The sequence below is a fragment of the Choloepus didactylus genome, chromosome 17 (genome assembly GCF_015220235.1).
Source record: "Choloepus didactylus isolate mChoDid1 chromosome 17, mChoDid1.pri, whole genome shotgun sequence".
Taxonomy (NCBI): domain Eukaryota; kingdom Metazoa; phylum Chordata; class Mammalia; order Pilosa; family Megalonychidae; genus Choloepus; species Choloepus didactylus.
In genome coordinates, this window is record NC_051323.1 from 23509132 (window position 1) to 23531285 (window position 22154).

General features: G+C 35.7%; 1 protein-coding gene across 3 annotated transcripts in view; it reads left to right on the forward strand.

The window, feature by feature from the left end:
- Window positions 1-21832, forward strand: part of PPP3R1 (protein phosphatase 3 regulatory subunit B, alpha) — a 68843-nt gene extending 47011 nt beyond the window's left edge. For 2 of the 3 annotated variants that reach the window (XM_037807307.1, XM_037807309.1), the window contains exons 3-6: window positions 8906-9082; window positions 10149-10208; window positions 12673-12857; window positions 20477-21832. In XM_037807307.1, coding sequence (XP_037663235.1) covers window positions 8906-9082; window positions 10149-10208; window positions 12673-12857; window positions 20477-20524 — 470 coding nt within the window. In that variant the 3' untranslated portion in view covers window positions 20525-21832. Of the gene's footprint in view, window positions 1-460; window positions 976-8905; window positions 9083-10148; window positions 10209-12672; window positions 12858-20476 lie in introns of those variants that run through there. The other variant, XM_037807308.1, reaches the window with a different exon arrangement.
- Window positions 21833-22154: the final 322 nt, after the last annotated feature.

Sequence of the window (22154 nt, forward strand, 5' to 3'; positions counted from 1 at the left end):
CTCATGCTACAGAGAAATCTTTCATGAAAGGAAGTATCAGTCGATGTGGCAGATGTCATTGTTGTCAATTTAAGAAATTGCCGCAGCCACCCCAACCTTCAGCAACTACCACGCTGATCAGTCAGCAGCTGTTAACATCAAGGAAGGACGCTCCACCAACATAGATTATTACTGAAGGCTCAGATGATGGTTAGAATTCTTTAATAATAAATAATGTATGAATTAAGGTATGTACATTGTATTTTTAGACATAATGGTATTGCATGCTTAATAGACTACAATAAAGTGTAAACAAATTCTATGTACCCTGGGAAACCAAAAAATGTGTGACTTGCTTAATTGCAATATTTGCTTTTTTGCAGTGGTCTGGAACAAAACTCAAATGTCTCTGAGGTATGCCTGTCCTTGACAAAGGACTTGAATCATTATACAGAGAAAATCTCATAATTCTTTAAGATAGCCCAGTTTTTTAAAGGGCAAAAGATTTCAACAGTCACTTCAAAAGGAAGATACATGGATGACCAATAATTACATGAAAAGTTGCTCAGCATCATTAGTCCTCAGAGAAATGCAGATTAAAACTGTAATCATAAACTGCAATACCCGCTACAGTGGCTAAACTGAAAAAAGACTGAGAAGACTACATGTTGGCAAGGATACAGAACTACTGAAATTCTCATTTATTGCTGATGGGAGTGTAAAATGGTACACCACTTTGGGAAACCTTGGCAGTTTCTGAACGTTAACAATATTTACTCTATGACCCAACCATTCCACTTCTTTCCAAGAGAAAGAAAAGCATTTGTTTCCAAAAGACGTAAATGAATATTCATAGCAGCTGTATTCTTAACAGCCCAAACTGGAAACAACTGTAATATCTATTAGCAGATGAATGAATACATAAATTGTGGCATATCTGTACAAAGAAATAAACTACTGACACATGCAACAGCATGGACCAATTTCAAAAATGTGGTGAGTGAAAGAAGCTGGACACGAAAGTACATACTATGTGATCCCATTTATATGAAATTCTTGACAAAATTAGTTACAAAAAAAGCAGAATAGTGATTGCTTAGGGCCAATGGAGAGATTGCTGGCAAAGGGACCCATGGCAACATTTTAGGGTGAGGGAAATGTTCTTTAACTGGATTGTCGTGATGCTTGTATGGGTGTATACATTTGTCAAAACCTGTAGAACTGTATGCTTATTAATGCATTTTTGAATGTCAATTATTTTTTGAAGTTTAATTTTTTTTTCACATTTTGGTTACATTGATGGGTCTTACTGGTGGCAGTGTCTGGTTTTTGCTTGTTTGACAATTACTTGATTGATTTTAAAGTATATGATTATAATCTAGAAACCCAAAAGCACCCATTGCCTCTTGCATTCTAAAATTATGATATACTTCTAAAATCTAGACTTAGGTGGATGAAAGTTTTCATCCACTTAAATATGTCCATATTTATTTTCTAATGTAATATCTCAGTTCTCTCATAATATTGATAGGTACTTTCTTTCTTTGTTCTTTTGTCAAACTATTCTCTTCAGAATGTCGATATTACACTGCTAGTCTATATACAAGATCCTTATGAAACACGTTTTTTGAAGCTGCTTATGAAGGTTTTAGCTGTGATTGTCTGTACTGCTCCCTCTGGTGTTTACTTCTCATTCGCGGTAATGTGAAACTACATTCATTGCCTTTGTAGGAACTGAATTTTATAAGAGACTTTAAAACTTTTATATTAATCTTTTTGTTGAAAAACTATCCAATTACTTTTGTTGACAACACTATAAGATTTTTTCTCGTGATAGTCTTTAGAGGAGTTATACAATTCTTGTTTTTCCATAGGTGATTTACTATGTCTGTTGGCTCTTTCCAAAATAACTCTTAAGTTGTAGATTCTCAGATGCCATATTGTTGTATGCTTTTCTAATACTATTCATTCTATAATGTAGTTCTAAATTTCTTCCTATCCAAAAGGGATTTGGGGAATCTCTTCTCAGAAATACTTTTTTTATAGTCAGAATGAGTCTCTTACATCTTATGGTGCCAGAAATTAAGGAGGTACTCTACAAAAATGGGGATTATTGAAAGGCTACAGGGAAGCCAACCTGAAGTAGTACTTAAAGACCAAATCTTGAACAGTTTGACTAACGAAAGATAGTATTGGATTTTAACCCAGAGTATAAAATAAATATCCTTGAGTCCCTGTTTATATGAATAATTGAATAAATTAATGGAGAGAAGGGGTAGTTTTGTTTTTTACAGAAGCATTTCAGTTACAACATAGAAGGAAAGATGGGAAAAGGGGCAAATGTCACAATAATAAATGTTGCAGAACAAACCTGCTGAAGGATGCTAAAATTTTTGCCAGTGAACGTTTGAGGAGAAAAATAGGATATTTACATTGTCTCAAGGTATCTCTCCCTAGGATATTTCTTAACTACAAGGGAAGTAGGTTTATAGTGGAAAATTCTATCAGACAAGCCCAAGTGGGGGGACATTCTACAAATGCTGGACTGGTTCAAAAGTTTCAAGGGTCATGAAAGACAAAGAGTAAACGGCTGTCACAGATTGGAGGAAACTTAAGGAGAAATTACAGAGTATTTGCAACCATAGTAGAGTTCCTGAATACCCCTCAGTAGCTTCCCCCTAGTGTTAACATGTCACAGAATCAGAGTATTAGTATCAAAACCAAGAAATTTACATTGCTATAATATTGTTAAGCTCCATACCTTAGAGAAATTTGAAAAGCATTATTTTTTTTTTTCTAGGATTCTCAGAATAGGACCCCACACTGAATTTAGTTGTTTATTTGTTTCCAAAATATTATTGCCAGGAGAATTTAGAAAGTCTTGTTATATTTTGTTCTTGTTTTTAAATCATTAATAGAATAATAGATAAAAATTTTATGAAGTGGCTATAAAAAGAATATCTCAATGAGCAATAGTCCTGTTGCTGTTTACTGTAACAGAACTATTGGCAATTGGTTAAAGTTTGAGAAACGTTTATTTTCTCACCAATCTGCTTATTTCTTTTCCTTTTGATTCTGAGAAACTTCAAAAATCACATAAAAGAGCTAAGACTTCAGGTTGTTTTTACTTTTAACCCTAACAGAACAGCAGCTTGGTGTATATATGTAGTGATAACAGTGCTGTAAGAGCCAGAGACTCTAGGTCTCTTCTTCTACTATGTCAGAATTTCTTACATACCTTTTTTCTGAGAGAAAAAAAGTATTTACATATAGTAAAGGGAGATGATTATGCTTCTTCATCTGAGTGATGAATGAATATGCAACCTTCTGTCTATTAGGATTATATTACTATACTGTTGTGTCCAGTTGAAAATATTTATTAAAATTTACTGTAGCAGTATCAGCTCTCTAGAAGCCAATTTTTAATCGTTTTATTTGGTAACAATAAGATTTTTGGAATTCACTTGCTAAAATGAGTTACCACTTAGATTTCACATTTATCCCTGAGAACGTTTGTCCCATGTAAGATCTCAGCAGTTTGAGTTGGTGTTTTCTGCATAAGCAGTCCTGTATTTTATAGACTCTAAGAGACTGAGGTTTGCTGTCTTAAGTTTTAGATAACAGTATACAGATGACTTTTTAAGATTCTTGGTCTATCTTAATACTTCTATATTAAATCATTTAAATTGAATTTGTAGGCATTTTCGGCTGTTAAAAAAGGTAGTCCTCCATAGGTCTCCTCCCCAAAAGTGAGAAAATAACATGAGTTTCAAATTGGCAAAGCATATATGAAAAAGAGTATCTCTGAGTCACAAGATGAGTCAAGAGGGTGAGGTCTTTTGTTTTTTGTTTTTTGTTTTTCTTCCTTGTCCGTCAGTTTTAAGGGAGCATGATCCTTAGCAGTAGAAAAAAAATCTTTGATGAAAGTTGGTGCCATCAGTTGGAATCTGTTCATCAACATTTAACTGGTGCTACATTTAGTTGTTCTGTGAATATACTGAAACATTCCCTTGTGTTGCCAAGATGGATATACTCTTATTTTAGAGACAATGCCTCTCTCTCTTTTTTTATTGAGATAGAATATATGAGAATTTCAGGTTGTATGGAGAGGACAGTGTGTTTTGTTTTTGTTATTTGGTAGCTCAGCTTTTTAAAATGGCTAATCATTCTGATACTAAACTGGGTGACCCCATTACAGAAGAGGTTGTACTATTTGTAAAGAGTTCAAAGCATCTGAATTGCTCTAGAAGTAGACTTTCATTCACACTGTTGAAATATTTCCAGCCTTTTAGCTCTAGAAGAAGTTTTTGTCTTATCAAATAAAAAGAACTTCTTTGAATACTGGAAGAGAGCAACTCTGATACATATGGTATTATTTCTTTTCTGAATTATTTAATAAATAGAACAAGAAAAGGTTACTTAAATTTGCAACAGGACTGCCTGGTTGGGGAGAGGCCTTGTAAAGGGAAGGATGAAGCATAGAGAAGGAAAAGTTAAAGGACCCTAACTGGAGATGGAACTAGTGGCCATTTGAATCCACAGCTGCAGGATCGAAGTAGTAATCTGCTCTAGGTTCCTAGAAGCCTTGTGTTTGCTTATCTTTATATTCACAGGTCTTAGCACAGTGGCTGATAAATAGTAGGCAGTCATTAAATAGTAGTGAAATTCACTATCTAGCCAAGGTTTTAAATTTTTCCTTCATTTCAGAACTCCATCATAGATGGATTTGGGTAGAAAACCAATAGAGGCCAATGTTGAACTGTCTTAAGATAATCTAACTGCCAAAACAAATCCTTACCCATAAATGTTGAATGAATCAAGCCTAATAGTTTAAGTTCTGGTTAATAAAGGTTTTTCTGATTGACTAGTAGCTATTCTCCAAGGCGTAATTAAGGGATCCTGGCTCCTTCCATCTCGTCCACCATCTTAAACCTTGGTCACTGAACTTTTCTTTGTCAAATTAGCAAAAGGAGAAAAAATGGAGGATCATAAGTAGAAGATTTTTGTGGACTAGGCCTGGGAACAGAGCACATCATTTTTGCTCCTATCCATTGACTGTCAATCATTTCATCACTCTGAACTGTAAGGGAGACTGTAAATTGTAATCTATGTGCCCAAGAAGAAACTAGATGTAATAAACGAAGAGTCTGTGCCATGTGAATCAGTATTGCCACATGACAATAACTGTGGGTAAAATTAAATAGTCTTTGGTCACTATATTAGTTTTACTAGTGGCACCAGGCAGATGGCCCAGTTTCTCTTGCTGTATCTGTTGAGAGAAAAATTGATGGGCGTTTTGTAAATGAAGAGTTCAGGGAATGGCGTTCTAGAGGGTTTTTAAGGAAATGTAGTCATGAAATTACATGCTGTAGCAGAATTATACCAAGAGTGCTGTAGCTAAAGGAAAGGAAATGGGGGAAAAGAGAAGGTGGAAATTTAAGTTGAGGCTAAATATTGTCAGGGGCTTTTGATTTTTTATTCTGTTTGCCCTAAGAACCCTGTAGAATTTTTTTTTTTTTTTTTTTTTTTTTAAATCTTCATTTTATTGAGATATATTCACATATCACACAGTCATACAAAACAAATCGCACTTTCGATTGTTCACAGTACCATTACATAGTTGTACATTCATCACCTAAATCAATCCCTGACACCTTCATTAGCACACACACAAAAATAACAAGAATAGTAATTAAAGTGAAAAAGAGCAATTGAAGTAAAAAAGAACACTGGGTACCTTTGTCTGTTTGTTTCCTTCCCCTATTTTTCTACTCATCCATCCATAAACTAGACAAAGGGGAGTGTGGTCCTTATGGCTTTCCCAATACCATTGTCACCCCTCATAAGCTTTTTTTTTATACAACTGTCTTCGAGATTCATGGGTTCTGGGTTGTAGTTTGATAGTTTCAGGTATCCACCACCAGCTACCCCAATTCTTTAGAACCTAAAAAGGGTTGTCTAAAGTGTGTGTAAGAGTGCCCACCAGAATGACCTCTCGGCTCCTTTTGGAATCTCTCTGCCACTGAAGCTTATTTCATTTCCTTTCACATCCCCCTTTTGGTCAAGAAGATGTTCTCCGTCCCACGATGCCAGGTCTACATTCCTCCCCGGGAGTCATATTCCACGTTGCCAGGGAGATTCACTCCCCTGGGTGTCTGATCCCACGTAGGGGGGAGGGCAGTGATTTCACCTTTCAGGTTGGCTTAGCTAGAGAGAGAGGGCCACATCTGAGCAACAAAGAGGCATTCGGGAGGAGGCTCTTAGGCACAACCATAGGGAGGCCTAGCCTCTCCTTTGCAGCAACCGTCTTCCCAAGGGTAAAACCTATGGTAGAGGGCTCAACCCACCAAACCACTAGTCCCCCATATCCGCGGCCATGCCAGCAACCCCTGTAGAAGTTTTAACCATAGGAGCAAGCAATTTGAATTTTTCTTTTAGAAAGATTACTGTTCGCAGCCTGAAGAAGTATGTCTTGAGCTAAGTATATTTATTTTATGATTCATCTTTATTATTCCACCATGTTCTTAATATTCCTTATTCATCAAGACTGTAGAAATCTGATGGATTGTGGGGTTTTCTAGGTAACTGAAATGTAATTCTTCAAGCACATATTTAAATTTTATAATGGACCACTTTCTAAACTAGTGTCCCAGCTTCACTAAATAGAATCTAATAGATAATTTATACAAATATTATGACACAGCATTTCTGCCTTCCCTCATTCCATTAATGATGTACTCTAAAGTTGTTTCTAAATCAAATGATCCTGATTCATCCATGTAATGTTTGTGGAGACATTGTTCTTTTTCCACTCCTAATCTACCTTAGTGATCTATTACATTTACTGAGTACCTGTTACAGGCAGGGCTTGGAAAACCAATGACAAAGTCATGGACTGTGCCTTGAGGGGAAGTTGTTTAAATGAAAAAGTGAAAAGTATTTGTGGGATTTTGTTAAATCTCCCTCTGCCCCAAGAGTAAGTATATCTAATTTTATAATAGAGAAGTCTATGGGAAAATAAGGTTTATTTGAACAGGTTGCTTTTATAATCTCTTCTATTAAAGAAGAAATACTTAATTTTTATTCTGTTTTTCTTGAGGGATAAAATGCTTTATGCAGTTGATGTGTTCTTGAAGTGTATATTTGAATTTTTATTGGCTTATTATTATGTCTATATGTATTTTGCTGTTTAAAGCATCATTTAGATGAATTTTCATTAAATCAACATAAATACATTTCTGCTGTAACGATATATGCATTCCTGAAAAACTTCACATGCTGCAAAATCACATTTGGGGAAAATATCTATAGGATAGACACTCAAATTATATAGTTTAGCGCAGAGTATTAACAAAAGCAATAGTGGTCTTTAAAATGCTAGCACAGATTACCTCTGACGTTTGTAATTGCACCAGAGTTGGTCATTTGCGAGCTGCCTATTTTGAAAGATAGATTATTGAGCATTGAATTCTCTTCAGTAATAGAAATTAGTTTTGTAAAAATTAAGTAGTGAACCAGGTCATACTAACCTTTATTAATTGTGTTTGGTGGTGGTGGTGGGTGATGTGCTTAAAATAAGAGAAATTATCTTTGCAACTTCATCTGCACCCTTAGTTTTTACCAGATAAAATAATGTTGGAACACTGAGTGGTTTTTAAAGCAAATAAACATGCTATTAATTTCATGCTTTCATCTTTTTTTCTTAAGATTTTCATGTATTATTAGAGTTTCTCTTTAATTGAGAAAGCGACCCCCCTAATCCAGAACATCCTGGGGAAAATCCTGTGAAATTTCCATGCCCCGCTGACATCACTCCTCTTTTACCAATTGCATATGAACTAATTCATAATATAGCAACATCTTGTAGCTGTGCAGTCTGTACTTTGTCAGTGCAGATAATTATAGCTCTTATTCCATTTTAATGTAATATTTTTATATTTTGAAAATGTATACTTAATTTTTAAATTCTCACAATGGGGATGACATTTAAACTGTCAAAACAGTTTGCAATCTCAGTCTCTAATATTATAGGTCATAATAGATATATTCTCATGGGTAGTATAACATTTGATTTGTTAATTTGCTTTTAAAAAGTTTCTGTTGATTTAATTTTTTTTAAATTTGAAAGTATTATTTCTTTTAAGCCTTGATCAAGATTATAATGTGAATTAATCTGATAGTATTTTTAAGGAATGAAAAAAGTGATTTAATTTAGAAGAAAATGACTTAAACCTTCTACAGGAATACATATGATAAGAGATTTGATACTGACATTTTGTGAATACCTGCCAACTAATGCAAACATTTTTTTAAGTTGTTTAGTTATATTTCCACTTTAAAGCATAGAAAGTAAATTTTCTAACTCTGGGTTCTTCACTGTTTAGAAAAGTAAAAGCTGTGTTTTATTTGCTCATTTTTGCAAAGGTTATCTGGAGGAATAAGAATATTCAAGAAACTGGCAGCATTGCCTCCAAAGAGAGAATTAGATGTCTGGGGGTTGGGATGGGAAAGATACTGAATTTTGAATACCCTTTGAATTTTGAACCATGAACTATTAGGAATAGAGTAAATTAAAATGTTTAGAGAAGAGTAAAAAGAAAGGTATTTTTATACAGAATGGGGATTGATTTCTCCTGGAGAGTGACAATCCACATGAGCTCCATGATCAGCTTAGCATTGTCAATCCTGTAATATCTTGGTACTCAGCGTACAGTTGGTTGTATGTTATGGCAGGTGCAGACAAACAAAAAGGTAACCAAATAAAAATATTTGTGATGTACTTTATCTTTGGTTATAAGAAATTAGTCAATAGTACATGTAAGTCTTTTAATCAAATTGGATATTAAACTACTGAATAACTGCATATTTTTTTCCTATTGCCTCCATAAAATCTTTTTTGTAAATCTTGCTGTCTGTTTGTTTTTAGTTGATGCTGATGAAATTAAAAGGCTAGGAAAGAGATTTAAGAAGCTTGATTTAGACAATTCTGGTTCTTTGAGTGTGGAAGAGTTCATGTCTCTGCCTGAGTTACAACAGAATCCTTTAGTACAGCGAGTAATAGATATATTCGACACAGATGGGAATGGAGAAGTAGACTTTAAAGGTAAGAAAATAGTTGTCTTTTTAAATCACAGATTTAGATATTCTGTAAGTAGTCTTACAGCACTGTTATAGACAGGTCTGAAGAGTTTAATTTTTCCTAAATGTCTTTATATTCTTGGTATTATGATAGATCTTATGATCTTATGATAGGTTATGTTTGTATGTTTACCTCAAAATCTGTGGTATAGGAATCTTAATGAGCTATTATAAAATCCTTTTTAGTTCATAAATAATCAAGTTGTCCTTTAATAAAGGTAATAAAAAGAACCCCTGGAATTTGGTATTCCCTTTGTTTTTAGAAAATTAATCTTCTTTAAGGCAACTTAAAGTATTAGAAGCTACATTTTCAGGGGGGGTGGCAGGGTGTGGTGGGGCATTTTTTAAAGATAACATCTATACTGAGTCAGCAATAGAAAATGAATTGCTGTAGTAAGTGTGGACACATTGCCATGGAACAGGATTAATTTATTTTAATCTGAATTTTACAAAGGTGCTCAGTAAGGCTTTTGCTAATATTAATATGGTGTACATAATTTTATATTTGATTCTATACTTTAATCATTTCATTTCACTAGGGAATTGTCAACAGACTTTTTTTGTTTTAGTTTGATGATGATTTAGTGTTTAGCGGGCAGTGAAGAAAAATCATTTGTCATGAAACTTCCAGCATTTTATTTAAATAATTTTGAAGTTTTGGAACAAGAAACCAGAACTGACAAAGCAATTTATAATCTTTTTTAAAGCCACTTTTTATGGTAATGTTCCTAAGGAAAGAGTTTAAAACCTTAGGTGAAGTGTGTGTCTGTGTATTATGCTCTGTCGTCCTTAATAAATACTTATTCAAATTGATTTGACCCTAGAGAAGACAAATTTAAAAATTCAAATTAGAAAATACAGCGAGAACCTTGTTAACTGAGGTCTAAAATTTAGCATTCTCAATTTTAAACTCTGCTAGTAATATTTTCCTTTGCAGGAACAAAATATACATTTGTAGATGGAAGAAATACTGATTTTCTTTGTGAAAGATTGAAACTTCTGATTTGTAAACATTTTCTACTCTTATTTAGAATTCATTGAGGGAGTCTCTCAGTTCAGTGTCAAAGGAGATAAGGAACAGAAGTTGAGGTGTAAGTATTTTTCTCCACTGAGTTCATCTTCTCCCTTAATCCCCCCACCCCCCATACTCCATTATAACCTTTTAAAGAATATTCTAAAAGATGTCTTTTATTTCAGATTCTTTGTAGACATAACAAATTTTACATTGTGCTGAAAATCCTTTCAGGACATTTGCGACTAGTGTTTTTAAATAATGTGTCATTGTTGCTATTAATTGAACAGAAGGAAAATAGAATTTCCTTCTACTAAAAGCAATCATTAAACTGTGTAAGTAATTTATATAAGATTCTTTTACAGAAGAGGGAAGAGATGTTCTGATATGATTAAGTTAACTTTTTTTTTTAATTCAATTTTATTGAGTTATATTCACATGCCATACAATCATCCAAAGTGTACAATCAGTTGTTCACATTAGCATCATATAGTTGTTCATTCATGTTCTGGTTTGCTAGTGCTGCCAGGATGCAAAACACCAGAGACAGATTGGCTTCTATAAAAGGGGATTTATTTGGTTACACAGTTACAGTCTTGAGGCCATAAAGTGTCCAAGGTAACACATCAGTAATCAGGTACCTTCACTGGAGGATGGCCAGTGACATCAGGAAAACCTCTGTTAGCTGGGAAGGCACTTGGCTGGCATCTGTTCCAAAGTTCTGGTTTCAGAATGGCTTTCTCCCAGGACATTTCTCTCTAGGCTGCAGTTCCTCAAAAATGTTACACTTAATTGCTCTTGGGTCTTGGGGTGTTTGTCCTCTCTTAGCTTCTCCAGAGCAAGAGTCTGCTTTCAACGGCCATCTTCAAACTGTCTCTCATCTGCAGCTACTCTCTCAGCTTCTGTGCATTCTTCAAAGTGTCCCTCTTGGCTGTAGCAAGTTCGCTCCTTCTGTCTGAGCTTATATATTGCTCCAGTAAACTCTCAAGGCCCATGCCGAATGGGTGGGCCATACCTCCACGGAAACTATCCAATCTGAGTTATCACCGACAGTTGGGTGGAGCGCATCTCCATGGAAACACTCAAAGAATTACAGTCTAATCAACACTGATAGGTCTGCCCACACAAGATAACATCAAAGATAATGGCTTTTTTGGGGGGCATAATATATTCAAACTGCCACAGTTCATCACCCCAATCTATTTTTTGAACATTTTCCTTGTACCAGAAAAAATGAAAATAAGAATAAAAAAAGAACATCCAAACTCCAAACCACCCCCTACCGCCTATTTTTCCTTTAGTTTTTTTGTCCCCGTTTTTTTTTACTCATCCATCCATATACTGGATAAAGGGGAGTGTGATCCACAAGGCTTTCACAATCACGTTGTCATACCTTGTAAGCTACATTGCTATACATACATCTTCAAGAGTCAAGGCTACTGGGTTGCAATTTGATAGTTTCAGGTATTTACTTTTATCTATTCCAATACATTAAAACCTAAACAGAGTTATCTGTATAGTGCGTAAGAGTGCTCACCAGAGTGACCACTCGACTCTGTTTGGAATCTCTCAGCCACTGAAAGAGGAATGAAAAAGGCATCCCATTTTTGGTCAAGATGTTCTCAGTCCCACGATGTCAGGTCCATATTCATCCTCAGTAGTCATATCCTATGTTGCGAGGGAGATTTACATCCCTGGGTGTCAGTTCTCACGTAGAGGAGAGGGCAGTGATTTCACCCACCAAGTTGGCCTAGCTAGAGAGAGAGGGCCACGTCTGAGCAACAAAGGAGGTATTCAGGGGGAGACTCCTAGGCACAATTATAATAAGGCCTAGCTGCTCTTTTGCAGTAACAATCTTCATGAGGGCAAGTCCCGTGATAGAGGGTTTGGCACATCAAACCCAGTACTTAATGCTTGTGGGAACATCAGCAGATTAGGTTAACTTTTATAACACACGTTGCCTTTTTCAGAATTATTTAGCCAGAAGTCCAGTATTTGGCCTCTATTATAGTGGACATCTGATACCTTTTTAAAGTGTTAAACTCTTAACTACAGGGACATTTTACTCCATGAAAGTTCCTTGAAGCACAGGGTATATGCAGATACCCTCTCCAGATGAGCTCTTAATGTAATTGAAGCTAAGAGCAATAACAGTTGTTACCTTTTATTGAGCTTTTGCTTTATATCAGACACTATTCTGATTGCTTCATATACATCATTTCATTTAATCCCCATAAGAACCTGAGAGGTTAAAAGTATTATTTTATAGAAGCAATAACTGAAGCTTAGCAGGGTTAAATAACTTATTCTAAACTACACTGATTGGCCTAGGCAATTTTGACTCCATAACCCATACTCTTAACCAACTACCTTAAACTGCCCCTAAGGGCGACTTCTGTATTGAGGAAGGAGCTGTCCTCATAGTAATAATTCTAAATGCTTGGCAGTTTATTGGTTTTTGTTTGTTTTTGTTTTTGTCTCATTGAAAGTATTCATTTGTAATTACCTTATAATTGCTATTGATTTTCCTTACTTTTTTTTAGTTGCTTTCCGTATCTATGACATGGATAAAGATGGCTATATTTCCAATGGGGAACTCTTCCAGGTGCTGAAGATGATGGTGGGGAACAATCTGAAAGACACACAGTTACAGCAAATTGTAGACAAAACCATAATAAATGCAGATAAGGATGGAGATGGAAGAATATCCTTTGAAGAATTCTGTGCCGTAAGTACAAAAGAACTGGTTCTTCATTAGTTATGTTTTTAAAAGATACTCTAATTTTAGAGTATTCCTATTTAGGTATTTAGTCTTAAAAATGTATATATTTAATTTGCCTAATTGCCCCACACTCAGGAGTTTCAAAATGTGTGCTTTGTTGCAGTTTTTAGTAATTAACAATTTATTATTCTCATGCATTAATATTCTTGACTATTCTTTGCTAAAATGTCACCAAAAATGATAACGTTTACTTATTGTTGGTAGTTCCTTGAATTATGAAACATTTATATTATTAAAGTTCATTTAACAATTAAACAGATTTGAAAATACTTCTGTAAGAAATGGGAATTCGTAAATTTCAACTAGGAATACCAGATATTTGGCTTTATGGTGACAACAGAAATGGGGAGTCTCTGTTCACCTTAAAGCCACCTGCTATTTCCAAACTAGTAGTGGGTATTTACTGTGTTCTGGGGTAATAACTCTGTGCAGAGGCAGAGACTGCAGTTATGGAACGCCACGGAAAACCAACTCTAAGTGGAAACTGGGCAGCAGCATAGCTTCCAGGTTACTGTCTGTCTTCTGTGGATCCAGGGATTTTTCCACCCCCAGCTGCTTCTGAACAGGATCACAGGCACTCATCTCTTCTCTGCTTCTGCCCCTTAAGCAAAGACATTAGCTCTTTTGATATGCTGTTAGGATTTTTAATTGCAAGCAATACTGGAGAATCTGGAGGCAAAGATAATAAAGAAATGGTAGGAGAAGTTTCCCTTCTCCTTTTTCTTTTTCATTTTTTATTTAGACCACACAAGGAAAATCCAGGTTGCTTTGATGGTTTGTGTGTATTTAAGGACTGAAGTGGCTACTTAAGACGTTTCAGTAGAAGCTCGTATCATCCTTTAAGCATCTTCCTTCTTTGCAAGGGAATGCTATCTTTGCATTTTGTTTCAAACTAAGGTGGTGCTCTACAATATACTGTGAAGAATAGGCTAGATCTTTTTGGAAGGGTTAGATAGGCTTGATACTTGAGACTCCAAACCACCACCAGGTGGTACTGCTACAAGTGTTCATATTCATTCTATTGTAGCTGCTTTACTCTTGCCAAAAATCACTGAAGGAATCCCATGGATGGCATTTGGGTGTGTGTGAAATGAAACCAGGCTGCTAGTGGCATCATAGATAGCAGTTAATTCTCAAAAGAAGGAACGAGGAAAGGTAACAAAACAAGTGAAAACCCTTGGCCTTGAGTGGTATGGAAGGGTTGTATATAAATGAACACTGTTTGTATGTAGTAAATACAGAAGGTAACTTAAAATAGCATACACATCACTTATCAGTGAAAGGAAATTAAAGTATATATTTATGTGTAAAATGATGCTATTATTTACCCTGAAGCTTTGAGTTGGTTTTCCAATATTTGTGATAAATTGCCTTTACTTGAATTTTTGAGGGGTATAGTCATTAATAGAGAAAATTGTTTATGTTTTAAGTCAACTTTTCTAAATAGTGAACAAGCCCATAACTTTGGCTTCATTGAGTTCTTTTATTCTGACTTCTCAAACTAAAAAATAAACATACTGTGAAACTTTTGCAGTTACAAGAGAGAAGCAGGTGGGAAAAGTTACTTCAAAAGATTGCGTACTCTTAACATTTTCAGAGTACTTAATATATACAACTAAAACTTGTAAATGATTGGTGACAGGATTAAAGTTGGTATACTGAATTACATGCATTTATCATTGCTTCCTCCCCCAACCCCAATAAAACTAAATGGATTAAAAAGAAAAGATTTTGAACCCAAGGACAAAGTGAATAGCAGAGAAGATAGCAATTAAATTTGATAAATTGGAAGCTTTGAGTGGTTAACAGGCAGGAGAGAAAGTGAATTCTAAGTTACCAGCTTGGAAAGCTGAGAAACAACCTAGTTTGATGGAAGGCTCAGAAATTGATGGCACAAGATAACTCTGGAAGTGGGGAAGAAGGTGAGGCTAACAATAGGAGGATTGGTTTAAAGTCTGCTTAAAAAACAATACTAGATTTCCTTCTCTACTCTGTTTAGCTAGGCAGCTGCCTCTCCTGCACCTTAGTAGGAGATTGGGAAGGGCGAAATAGAGTCTCTAGGCTGGGAAACAAGGAGAGTTGGGGTGGGGTGCTTGTGGTGGTATTAAGTGAAAATATATATGTTGACACTCCATCCTTCTTCCCTGACCTGATTCTCTGGCAGCTAAACTTACACCCTTCAGTAAAGAGATCTTAAGAGCCTTCTCTGAGAAATGTGATCCACTCAAAGAAATGGTCCCACCAGATCACCCACAGTATAGCCCACAGTCAGCAGACCCACCATGTACACAGAGATCCCTGTGCCCTTTACACAAAAGCAGAGAGCCAAAAATTACTTGGCATTTGAGGAAAACCTCTAATATAGAATATAGAGATGAAACCAAACCCGAAAACCAGTGTGGAAGAAACAAGTTGTGTAAGTCCTGTAAAAACTTTAAAAGCAAAACAAAAGCCTGCCATGGATGTAATATGTTGAATCCTTGAAACAAAAATTGGGTAATATATAAAAGAGTTCTTGGAAATTAAAAATTGAGATACAGTCTAGGAAGTTTAACACCCCAATGCTAAGAGTTCCAGAAAGAAAATGAATGAAGGGAAGTCATCAGAGACAATTCAAGAAAATACCTCACAACCAAAAGGAATGAGTTTTTAGACTGAAACTTGCTGAGTACTCAGCATAGTATATACAGGCATACCTCGCTTTATTGCACTTCACAGATTTTTTTTTTTTAATAAATTGAAGGTTTGTGGCAACCCTGCATACAGCAAGTCAATTGGCACCATCTTTCCAATAGCATGTGCTCAATTCTTGTCTTTCTGTCACATATTTATTAAGATGTGTACAATTTTTTTAAGATGGAATGCTATTGCACACTTAATAGTCTGTAGTGTAAACATAACTTTTATAAGCACTGAGAAACCAAAAAAGTCATGTGACTTGCTTTATTGCTGCAATCTGGAATCAAACCCTCAGTATCTCTGAGCTTTGCCTGTAAAGATAATCTGAACTGAGGCACATTGTCATGAAATTTCAAAACAGTGGGGAGGGAAACAAAACAAAACAAAACAAAACATGGTTCTACAAATTTCCAAAAGGGAGAGGGCTCCTAACAAAGACTCTCAATCACAATGCTACCAGATTTCTGAGTAGCAAAGTTGGAAACTAGAAAACAATTGAGCATCGCCTTTAGAATTTGAGGGAAAACCATTTCCAATCTAGAATTTGCTACAAACTATCAGTTAAACTTTATGATAAAGACATTTTAGGTATGCAGGGCCTCCCTCTTTTGGAAACTACAGGAGGATGTACTCCCACTGTAGTAAGTTCAAAAATCAAAAAAAGAGGATAAGTGTGGGGCTGAGGAATCAGAGGGTCAGTGAGAGAGGGAAGGGAGTCTCCAAGATGACGAAGGGAAAGCCAGAAATGACAGGACTAGAGAGTGAACAGTCCACATAGGAGTAGGTTAAGAGGCTCTGGGAATGATTTTTTTAAGACAATTAAATTGATAGAATTACTTAATATATTTGAATTACTTAGAAAAATGTTTTGAGTTACATTAAGGAGAAATACACAGAATGGAAATATTACAGTGCCCCAGTCAAGATGGCAGAGTGAGACACTTTAGGACTCCATCCCCCCACAGAAACTTTGAACATCCTGTAAGAATTGGCAGAAATATCTTTCTCAAAGCTCCAGAAAACAGTTAAAAGACTGCAGTTACAGGATGAGTGCCCAGTCAGGAAAGAGGCTCCATAAGGTAGGATCGTGTGGTGCTCTGGCTGGCCCCTCCCCCATCCCTCATCAGCTTGGACCAAGCTCCCATTGAAGATCCCTGGTCCCAGTTCTGGAGGAAGCAGAGTTATCCTTGTGCACATCCTGGGAACATGTATGTCTGGTGGTGGCCTGAGCGACTCACTGTCCCAGAACTTGCACTGCATGTACAAGGTGGCACACAGAGCTCTCCTTCAGAACACTGTGAGAGAGCCGCCAAGTGGCTGCTTGGGACAAGGGATTGCTGACTGCAGGACATACACTGCTGTGCCCGGATCTTGAGAAAACTGTTTCCTAGGAAAGAGGAGGTATTTGTATCCTTGTAAACTAAAGAATTCCTAGGACCTAATGTGCATGCATGCCCAAAAGGAGTATGTGCAGAAAGAATCAGGGTTGCCCCCATGCTTTGGCCTGGAACTGTGCTCCAAACTCTTTTTATGGATGAGCCCTGAAGGAGAGCCCTTGCATGTGTCAGTCTGCAAAGACTGGGGACTGTGTTTTTTCTCCTTCTTCTTCTTTTTTTGGTTAGCTCCTAGAATCATTCAAGGAAAACTCTGTCTTAACGCTAGGTGGATACAAGCTTAAGAACAGACACCTCGGAGTCAAAATTCAGTGATAACACCTTAAAAAGAATGTCCAGGTTTAAACAAAAGCTTACAAAACATACAAAGAAACAAGAAGTGATGGCCTGGGACATTCAGACAATGACTTTTAAAAAATGGTCCTAAATATGCTCAAAGAGTTAAAGGAAAACATGGACCAAAAAAATAAAAAAATAAACAAAATTAGGGAAACAGTAGATGGACACAGAGAAATCTGTGGAGAGATGAAAATTATGAAAAGGAATCGAACAGAGCTGAAGAGCACAGTAACAGAAATTAAAAATTTCCTGCAGGGGTTCAACAGAATATTGGAGCTGACAGAAGAAAGAATGAATGAACTTGAAGATAAGACAGTTGAAATTATCCAGTCTGAGGACCAGAAAGAAGAAAGAATGGAAAAAAAGTGATTAGAACTTGAACCAGTGGGACACTATCACATGTACCAATATTCAGGTGTACCAGTATACCCATGTGGGAGTTCTGGAAGGAGAAGAAAGAGAGAAAGGAACAAAGAAACAATGGCTGAAAATTTCCCAAATTTAACGAAATTAAATACACATGAATATATACATCCAGGATACTCAACAAACTCCAAACAGCATAAACCCAAATAGACCCACACCATGCCATGTTATATTCAAACTAAGTGCCAAAGATAAAGAGAGAATTCTGAAAGCCACAAGAGAAGTTAACATATACAGGGTATTCTCAATAAGAATAAGTGCTAGGTTCTCATAGAAAACCCATGGAGAAAAGAGGGTAGTGGGAAGCCATTTAAAGTGCTGAAACCAAAAAATTGCCAACCAAGGATTCTGTATTGGCTAAATTGTCTTTCAAGAATTAGGGATTAAGAAATTTTCTAGATAAAAGCTGAGGAACTTTGTCATTACTTGACCAGCCCTGTGAGAAATGCTAAAGGAAGTTCTGCAGGTTGAAAGGAAAGGATACCAGACAGTTGATTGAAGTCACATGGAGGAATAAAGATCTCTGGTTGAGCTATGACATGGGTAAATATAAGTACTAGTACTACTGTATTTTTGGTTTATAACTATGCTTTTTTACTTCCTCTGTGATCTAAAAGGGAAGTACACAAAATGTAATGATAAATCAGTGGTTTGGGGCTCACAATGTGTAAATACATAATTTGTGAGAACAACTATTTAAGGGTAAAGAGACAGGTATAGGAACATAGTTTGTATACTATTGAAGTTAAGTTAATATGAAAGCAAATGAGATTTTTGTTACAGATTTAGGAGGTTAAATTTAAGCTCCATGGTAACTACACACAAAAAACAAGAATATGCAAACTTAAAGAGACAGAAAGAGTACAGGTTACCAGGGTTGAGAGGCAGAGGCAATGGGGAGTTACAGCAAAATAAGTATAGGGTTTCTGCTATAGATGAAGGGAAAGTTCTAGTGAGGGTACTGCAACATTGTGAATGTGATTGATTCCACTGAATGATATGCTTGGAGAGGTTGGGATGGAAGCATTTATGTTGTATATATGTTTCCACAAGGAAAAAAGAAAACTAAAGAGATAATGATGATTAAATGCAACACATGATACTGGATGGGAACTAAGATTGGAGGAGAAAAGAGTCAAAAGGGCATTACTGGAACATAAGAAAAAATTGGGATGTAGAATGTAAGCTTGATATCAGTGTCAAATTTCTTGATAACTGCACTTAAGGTGAATGCTTAAGTGAATATTATTGTTTATAGGAAATGTACATGGAAGTATTATGTGTTCAAGTAGTATGATACGTGCAACTTGCCCTCAAATGTTGAGAAGATAGATAAAAGGATGGATGATAGATTGGTAGAATGATATGGCAAAGGGGGCAAAATGTTAAAATAGGTGGATCTAGGTTTCTGGGAGGGGGAGGTATGTTGGGGTTCTCTGTGTGGTACTTGTATTATTTTTGCAACTGTCCTGTAAGTTTGAAATTATTTCAAAATAAGAAGTTAAAAATAATACTCAGAACACCCAGCAAAGGAAAAGCTCATTTATTAGCTGCAGCCAAACAAATGTGCAAGAAAGGAAAAGTAATCATAGTATGCAACTCTGTTCTGTAAATTATATTTTTTATAGTAATAATAATGTAAAATGCTGAATTTCTGCCTAACCAAAATAAGGATATAACTACTGGAGGTGGGGGAGAATGAGGAAGCATTTGGAGTAGGAAATAGAGAAGTGTGTGTGAAAGAGCTAAATCCTCATTGTCCATGGTAGAAAGTCATTAGATAATGCCAAAAACTTAAAAATCAAGAAAAGGCAACATATCGATGTTATTTGGAGATTGAGGTAAATATTAAAAGTCAGTGAAAATTCCAAGTGATGATTCCCTCTAGGTAGAAGGAAATAGAGAATAAAGGCAGGGCCACAAAACTTTTTATAGCAGGACTTGTAGAACTATTTGGTTCTTTTAAGCTTTAGTTTTCAAATAAAAGAGCTTTTCTTAATTAAAAAAAAAAAAACAACTAAGTTTAAATTTAAAAATAATTTAGATGGAACTGTACATAACATGGATGAATCTCATAAACATTGTTGAGTGAAAGAAGCTGGGCATAAAAGGGATTCCACTTATAAAATGCATGAAAGCAGACAAATCTAATCCATGGTCTTAGAAGTCTAGATAGTAGCATGGGTGCATGTGTACAGAGAAGGGATGGAGTTGGAGGTAGAGAGGGGTGGGAGGACGTGGGGAGGGAGATGTCTGGTTCCTGGAAGAGGGCCACAGAGAGTTTGGTAATGGTCTGGGTGGTTGTTGGTTACTCAGGTGTACACTTTGAGAAAATTGGTCAAGCTGTGGACATTTATGATTTGTGTTCTTTGTTTATGTAGGTTATACTTACTAAAATTTATTTCCCCTGAATAATAATACAAATGGCTACACTTTTACATTAACATACCATTATTCACTAAGGTGTCTGTAACAACTCTAGACATATTCGACTCCATGGAAAAATAATGTGCTTTTTAATAGCTTCTAGAATAGACTGCCAGTGAAACCCATATTTAATTTTTGAGGACAGTTTTTATGCTAACATCTGGTTATCATTTAATATTAAACTAATTAGAACAGGGTAAAATCCTTTTTTTTTTAAATTGTGGTTTTAGTAAGGTGGTTAGACTAGTAAAAAGGAGTTCTCAAACATTATTAAGCTTGATTTATTCCTATCTGTTGCAGGTTGTAGGTGGCCTAGATATCCACAAAAAGATGGTGGTAGATGTGTGACTCTTTTTAGAGTACTACCCAACACTTTTGCTTTCTTCTCCATCTCTGAAGATCTGCTCAAGACGTCCAGCAATGCTCTCTGTGTATTTAAATGGAAGTATTTTTCTCTGTGAAGCCACATTTTCCAACATGAGCCTCATGAAGCCAACTAAGTGTTATTGAACTCTAATTCTCTCAATAACTCAGTGTAGCACTTTAGAGTCTGAAGGACAGCAAGATGAAAAGAGCATATCAATGTGGTGGAGAAAGGGAAGGGGTTGGCTTTTTAATTTATTTTTCTTCATCTTTTATAACAAGAAAGTATCTATATATACATATGTAAATATTTATATATAGATATATCTAGCTTTCTATATATGTAGTAGGTTGGCTTTAATTTAATATACTTGATTCAGAAACAAAATGATAGAGTACAAAAGTGCCAAGCAGAACATAAAAGTTCAAAATCATGGATATATACATCCTTACTTTTATTTCACACAGTTTTATATATAGATAGAAGATTGTACAATTTGAGCCGGGTGTTAAGCCAGCTATTTTCCTTTTCCTGTGCTTTCTCCTTTGAGAGATTGACAAAGCATTTGTTAATGTCCTATTATTTACCTTAATTACATTTTTGTAACAAAAGAGTCTGTAACTTTATTTATACCTACAAATATATATATCCAGGGATTATGTCTCATTGCTGAACAGCTTTTAATATATCTCTGCCTGAGAGAGTATAGTTCAATGCTATTGCCAAGAGCTAGTTCTTGTGTTCATATAGTGACTGCATAATGCTGGTGGCTGCTTTATTCTGTTACTTCATAACTAGGAGCCATGAAGTTTATTAAATGTCCCTGAGTAAATGTAAATTATGTGTAATTGCTATTTTATACAAGAAGACCAGAAGCTGTCTGAGGCAATCATGGTTAATCTTATGTATTACTTAATGAAGAACACCTGAATAATCATGTAACTGCTTAGGATATCCATTTTTTTGTTTCATTACATGGTTAAATGATCTGTCATTAAACTTATGTTTGAACCATAAATATCCCTTCTGTGTTTCAGAAGATCTTGCAACTAATCTAATTTACTGGTGATATTTAATGTGCATGTACAGATCTAAACACCCACACATATTTGTTATTTAAATGGGAGAAATTCTGTTTATCTGTATGCCACAGAAGAGCAAAATTTTATCCCAATATAAACCTCTTAAGTTTCTTTACCACAGGCATAGAGTGCATGACAGCTTTATTCCTTTATTTGCCCACATAATTCGTAATGAATGATAACTTAATAAATTTGTGTGATATAAAAGTAGCTTGTCATGTTCCACCACTTGATATTATCCCTTCCCTTTTCTGCAAAGGTACTATTGGCTGGAAGAAAAACATTTTGGTTAGCTTTCTAGGACAGTAGTCTTTCCCTATAGAGTTTTTCTATTTAAAAAACTGGTTTTATAATCATGAGTGGAAAAGGGCAGGCTGAAATGAATCAAGGTGACTGAATCAAATTGAGCAGACCTGCCTGCCATCGCTGTTCCTTCAACTGAGTGCTGCACATCATGGGCTCTGTCTGTGAGAGAAAAATCCCGGTGCTTGGTGTCCTTGCATGACATGGAGTTTTGCATGTAGATCGATTT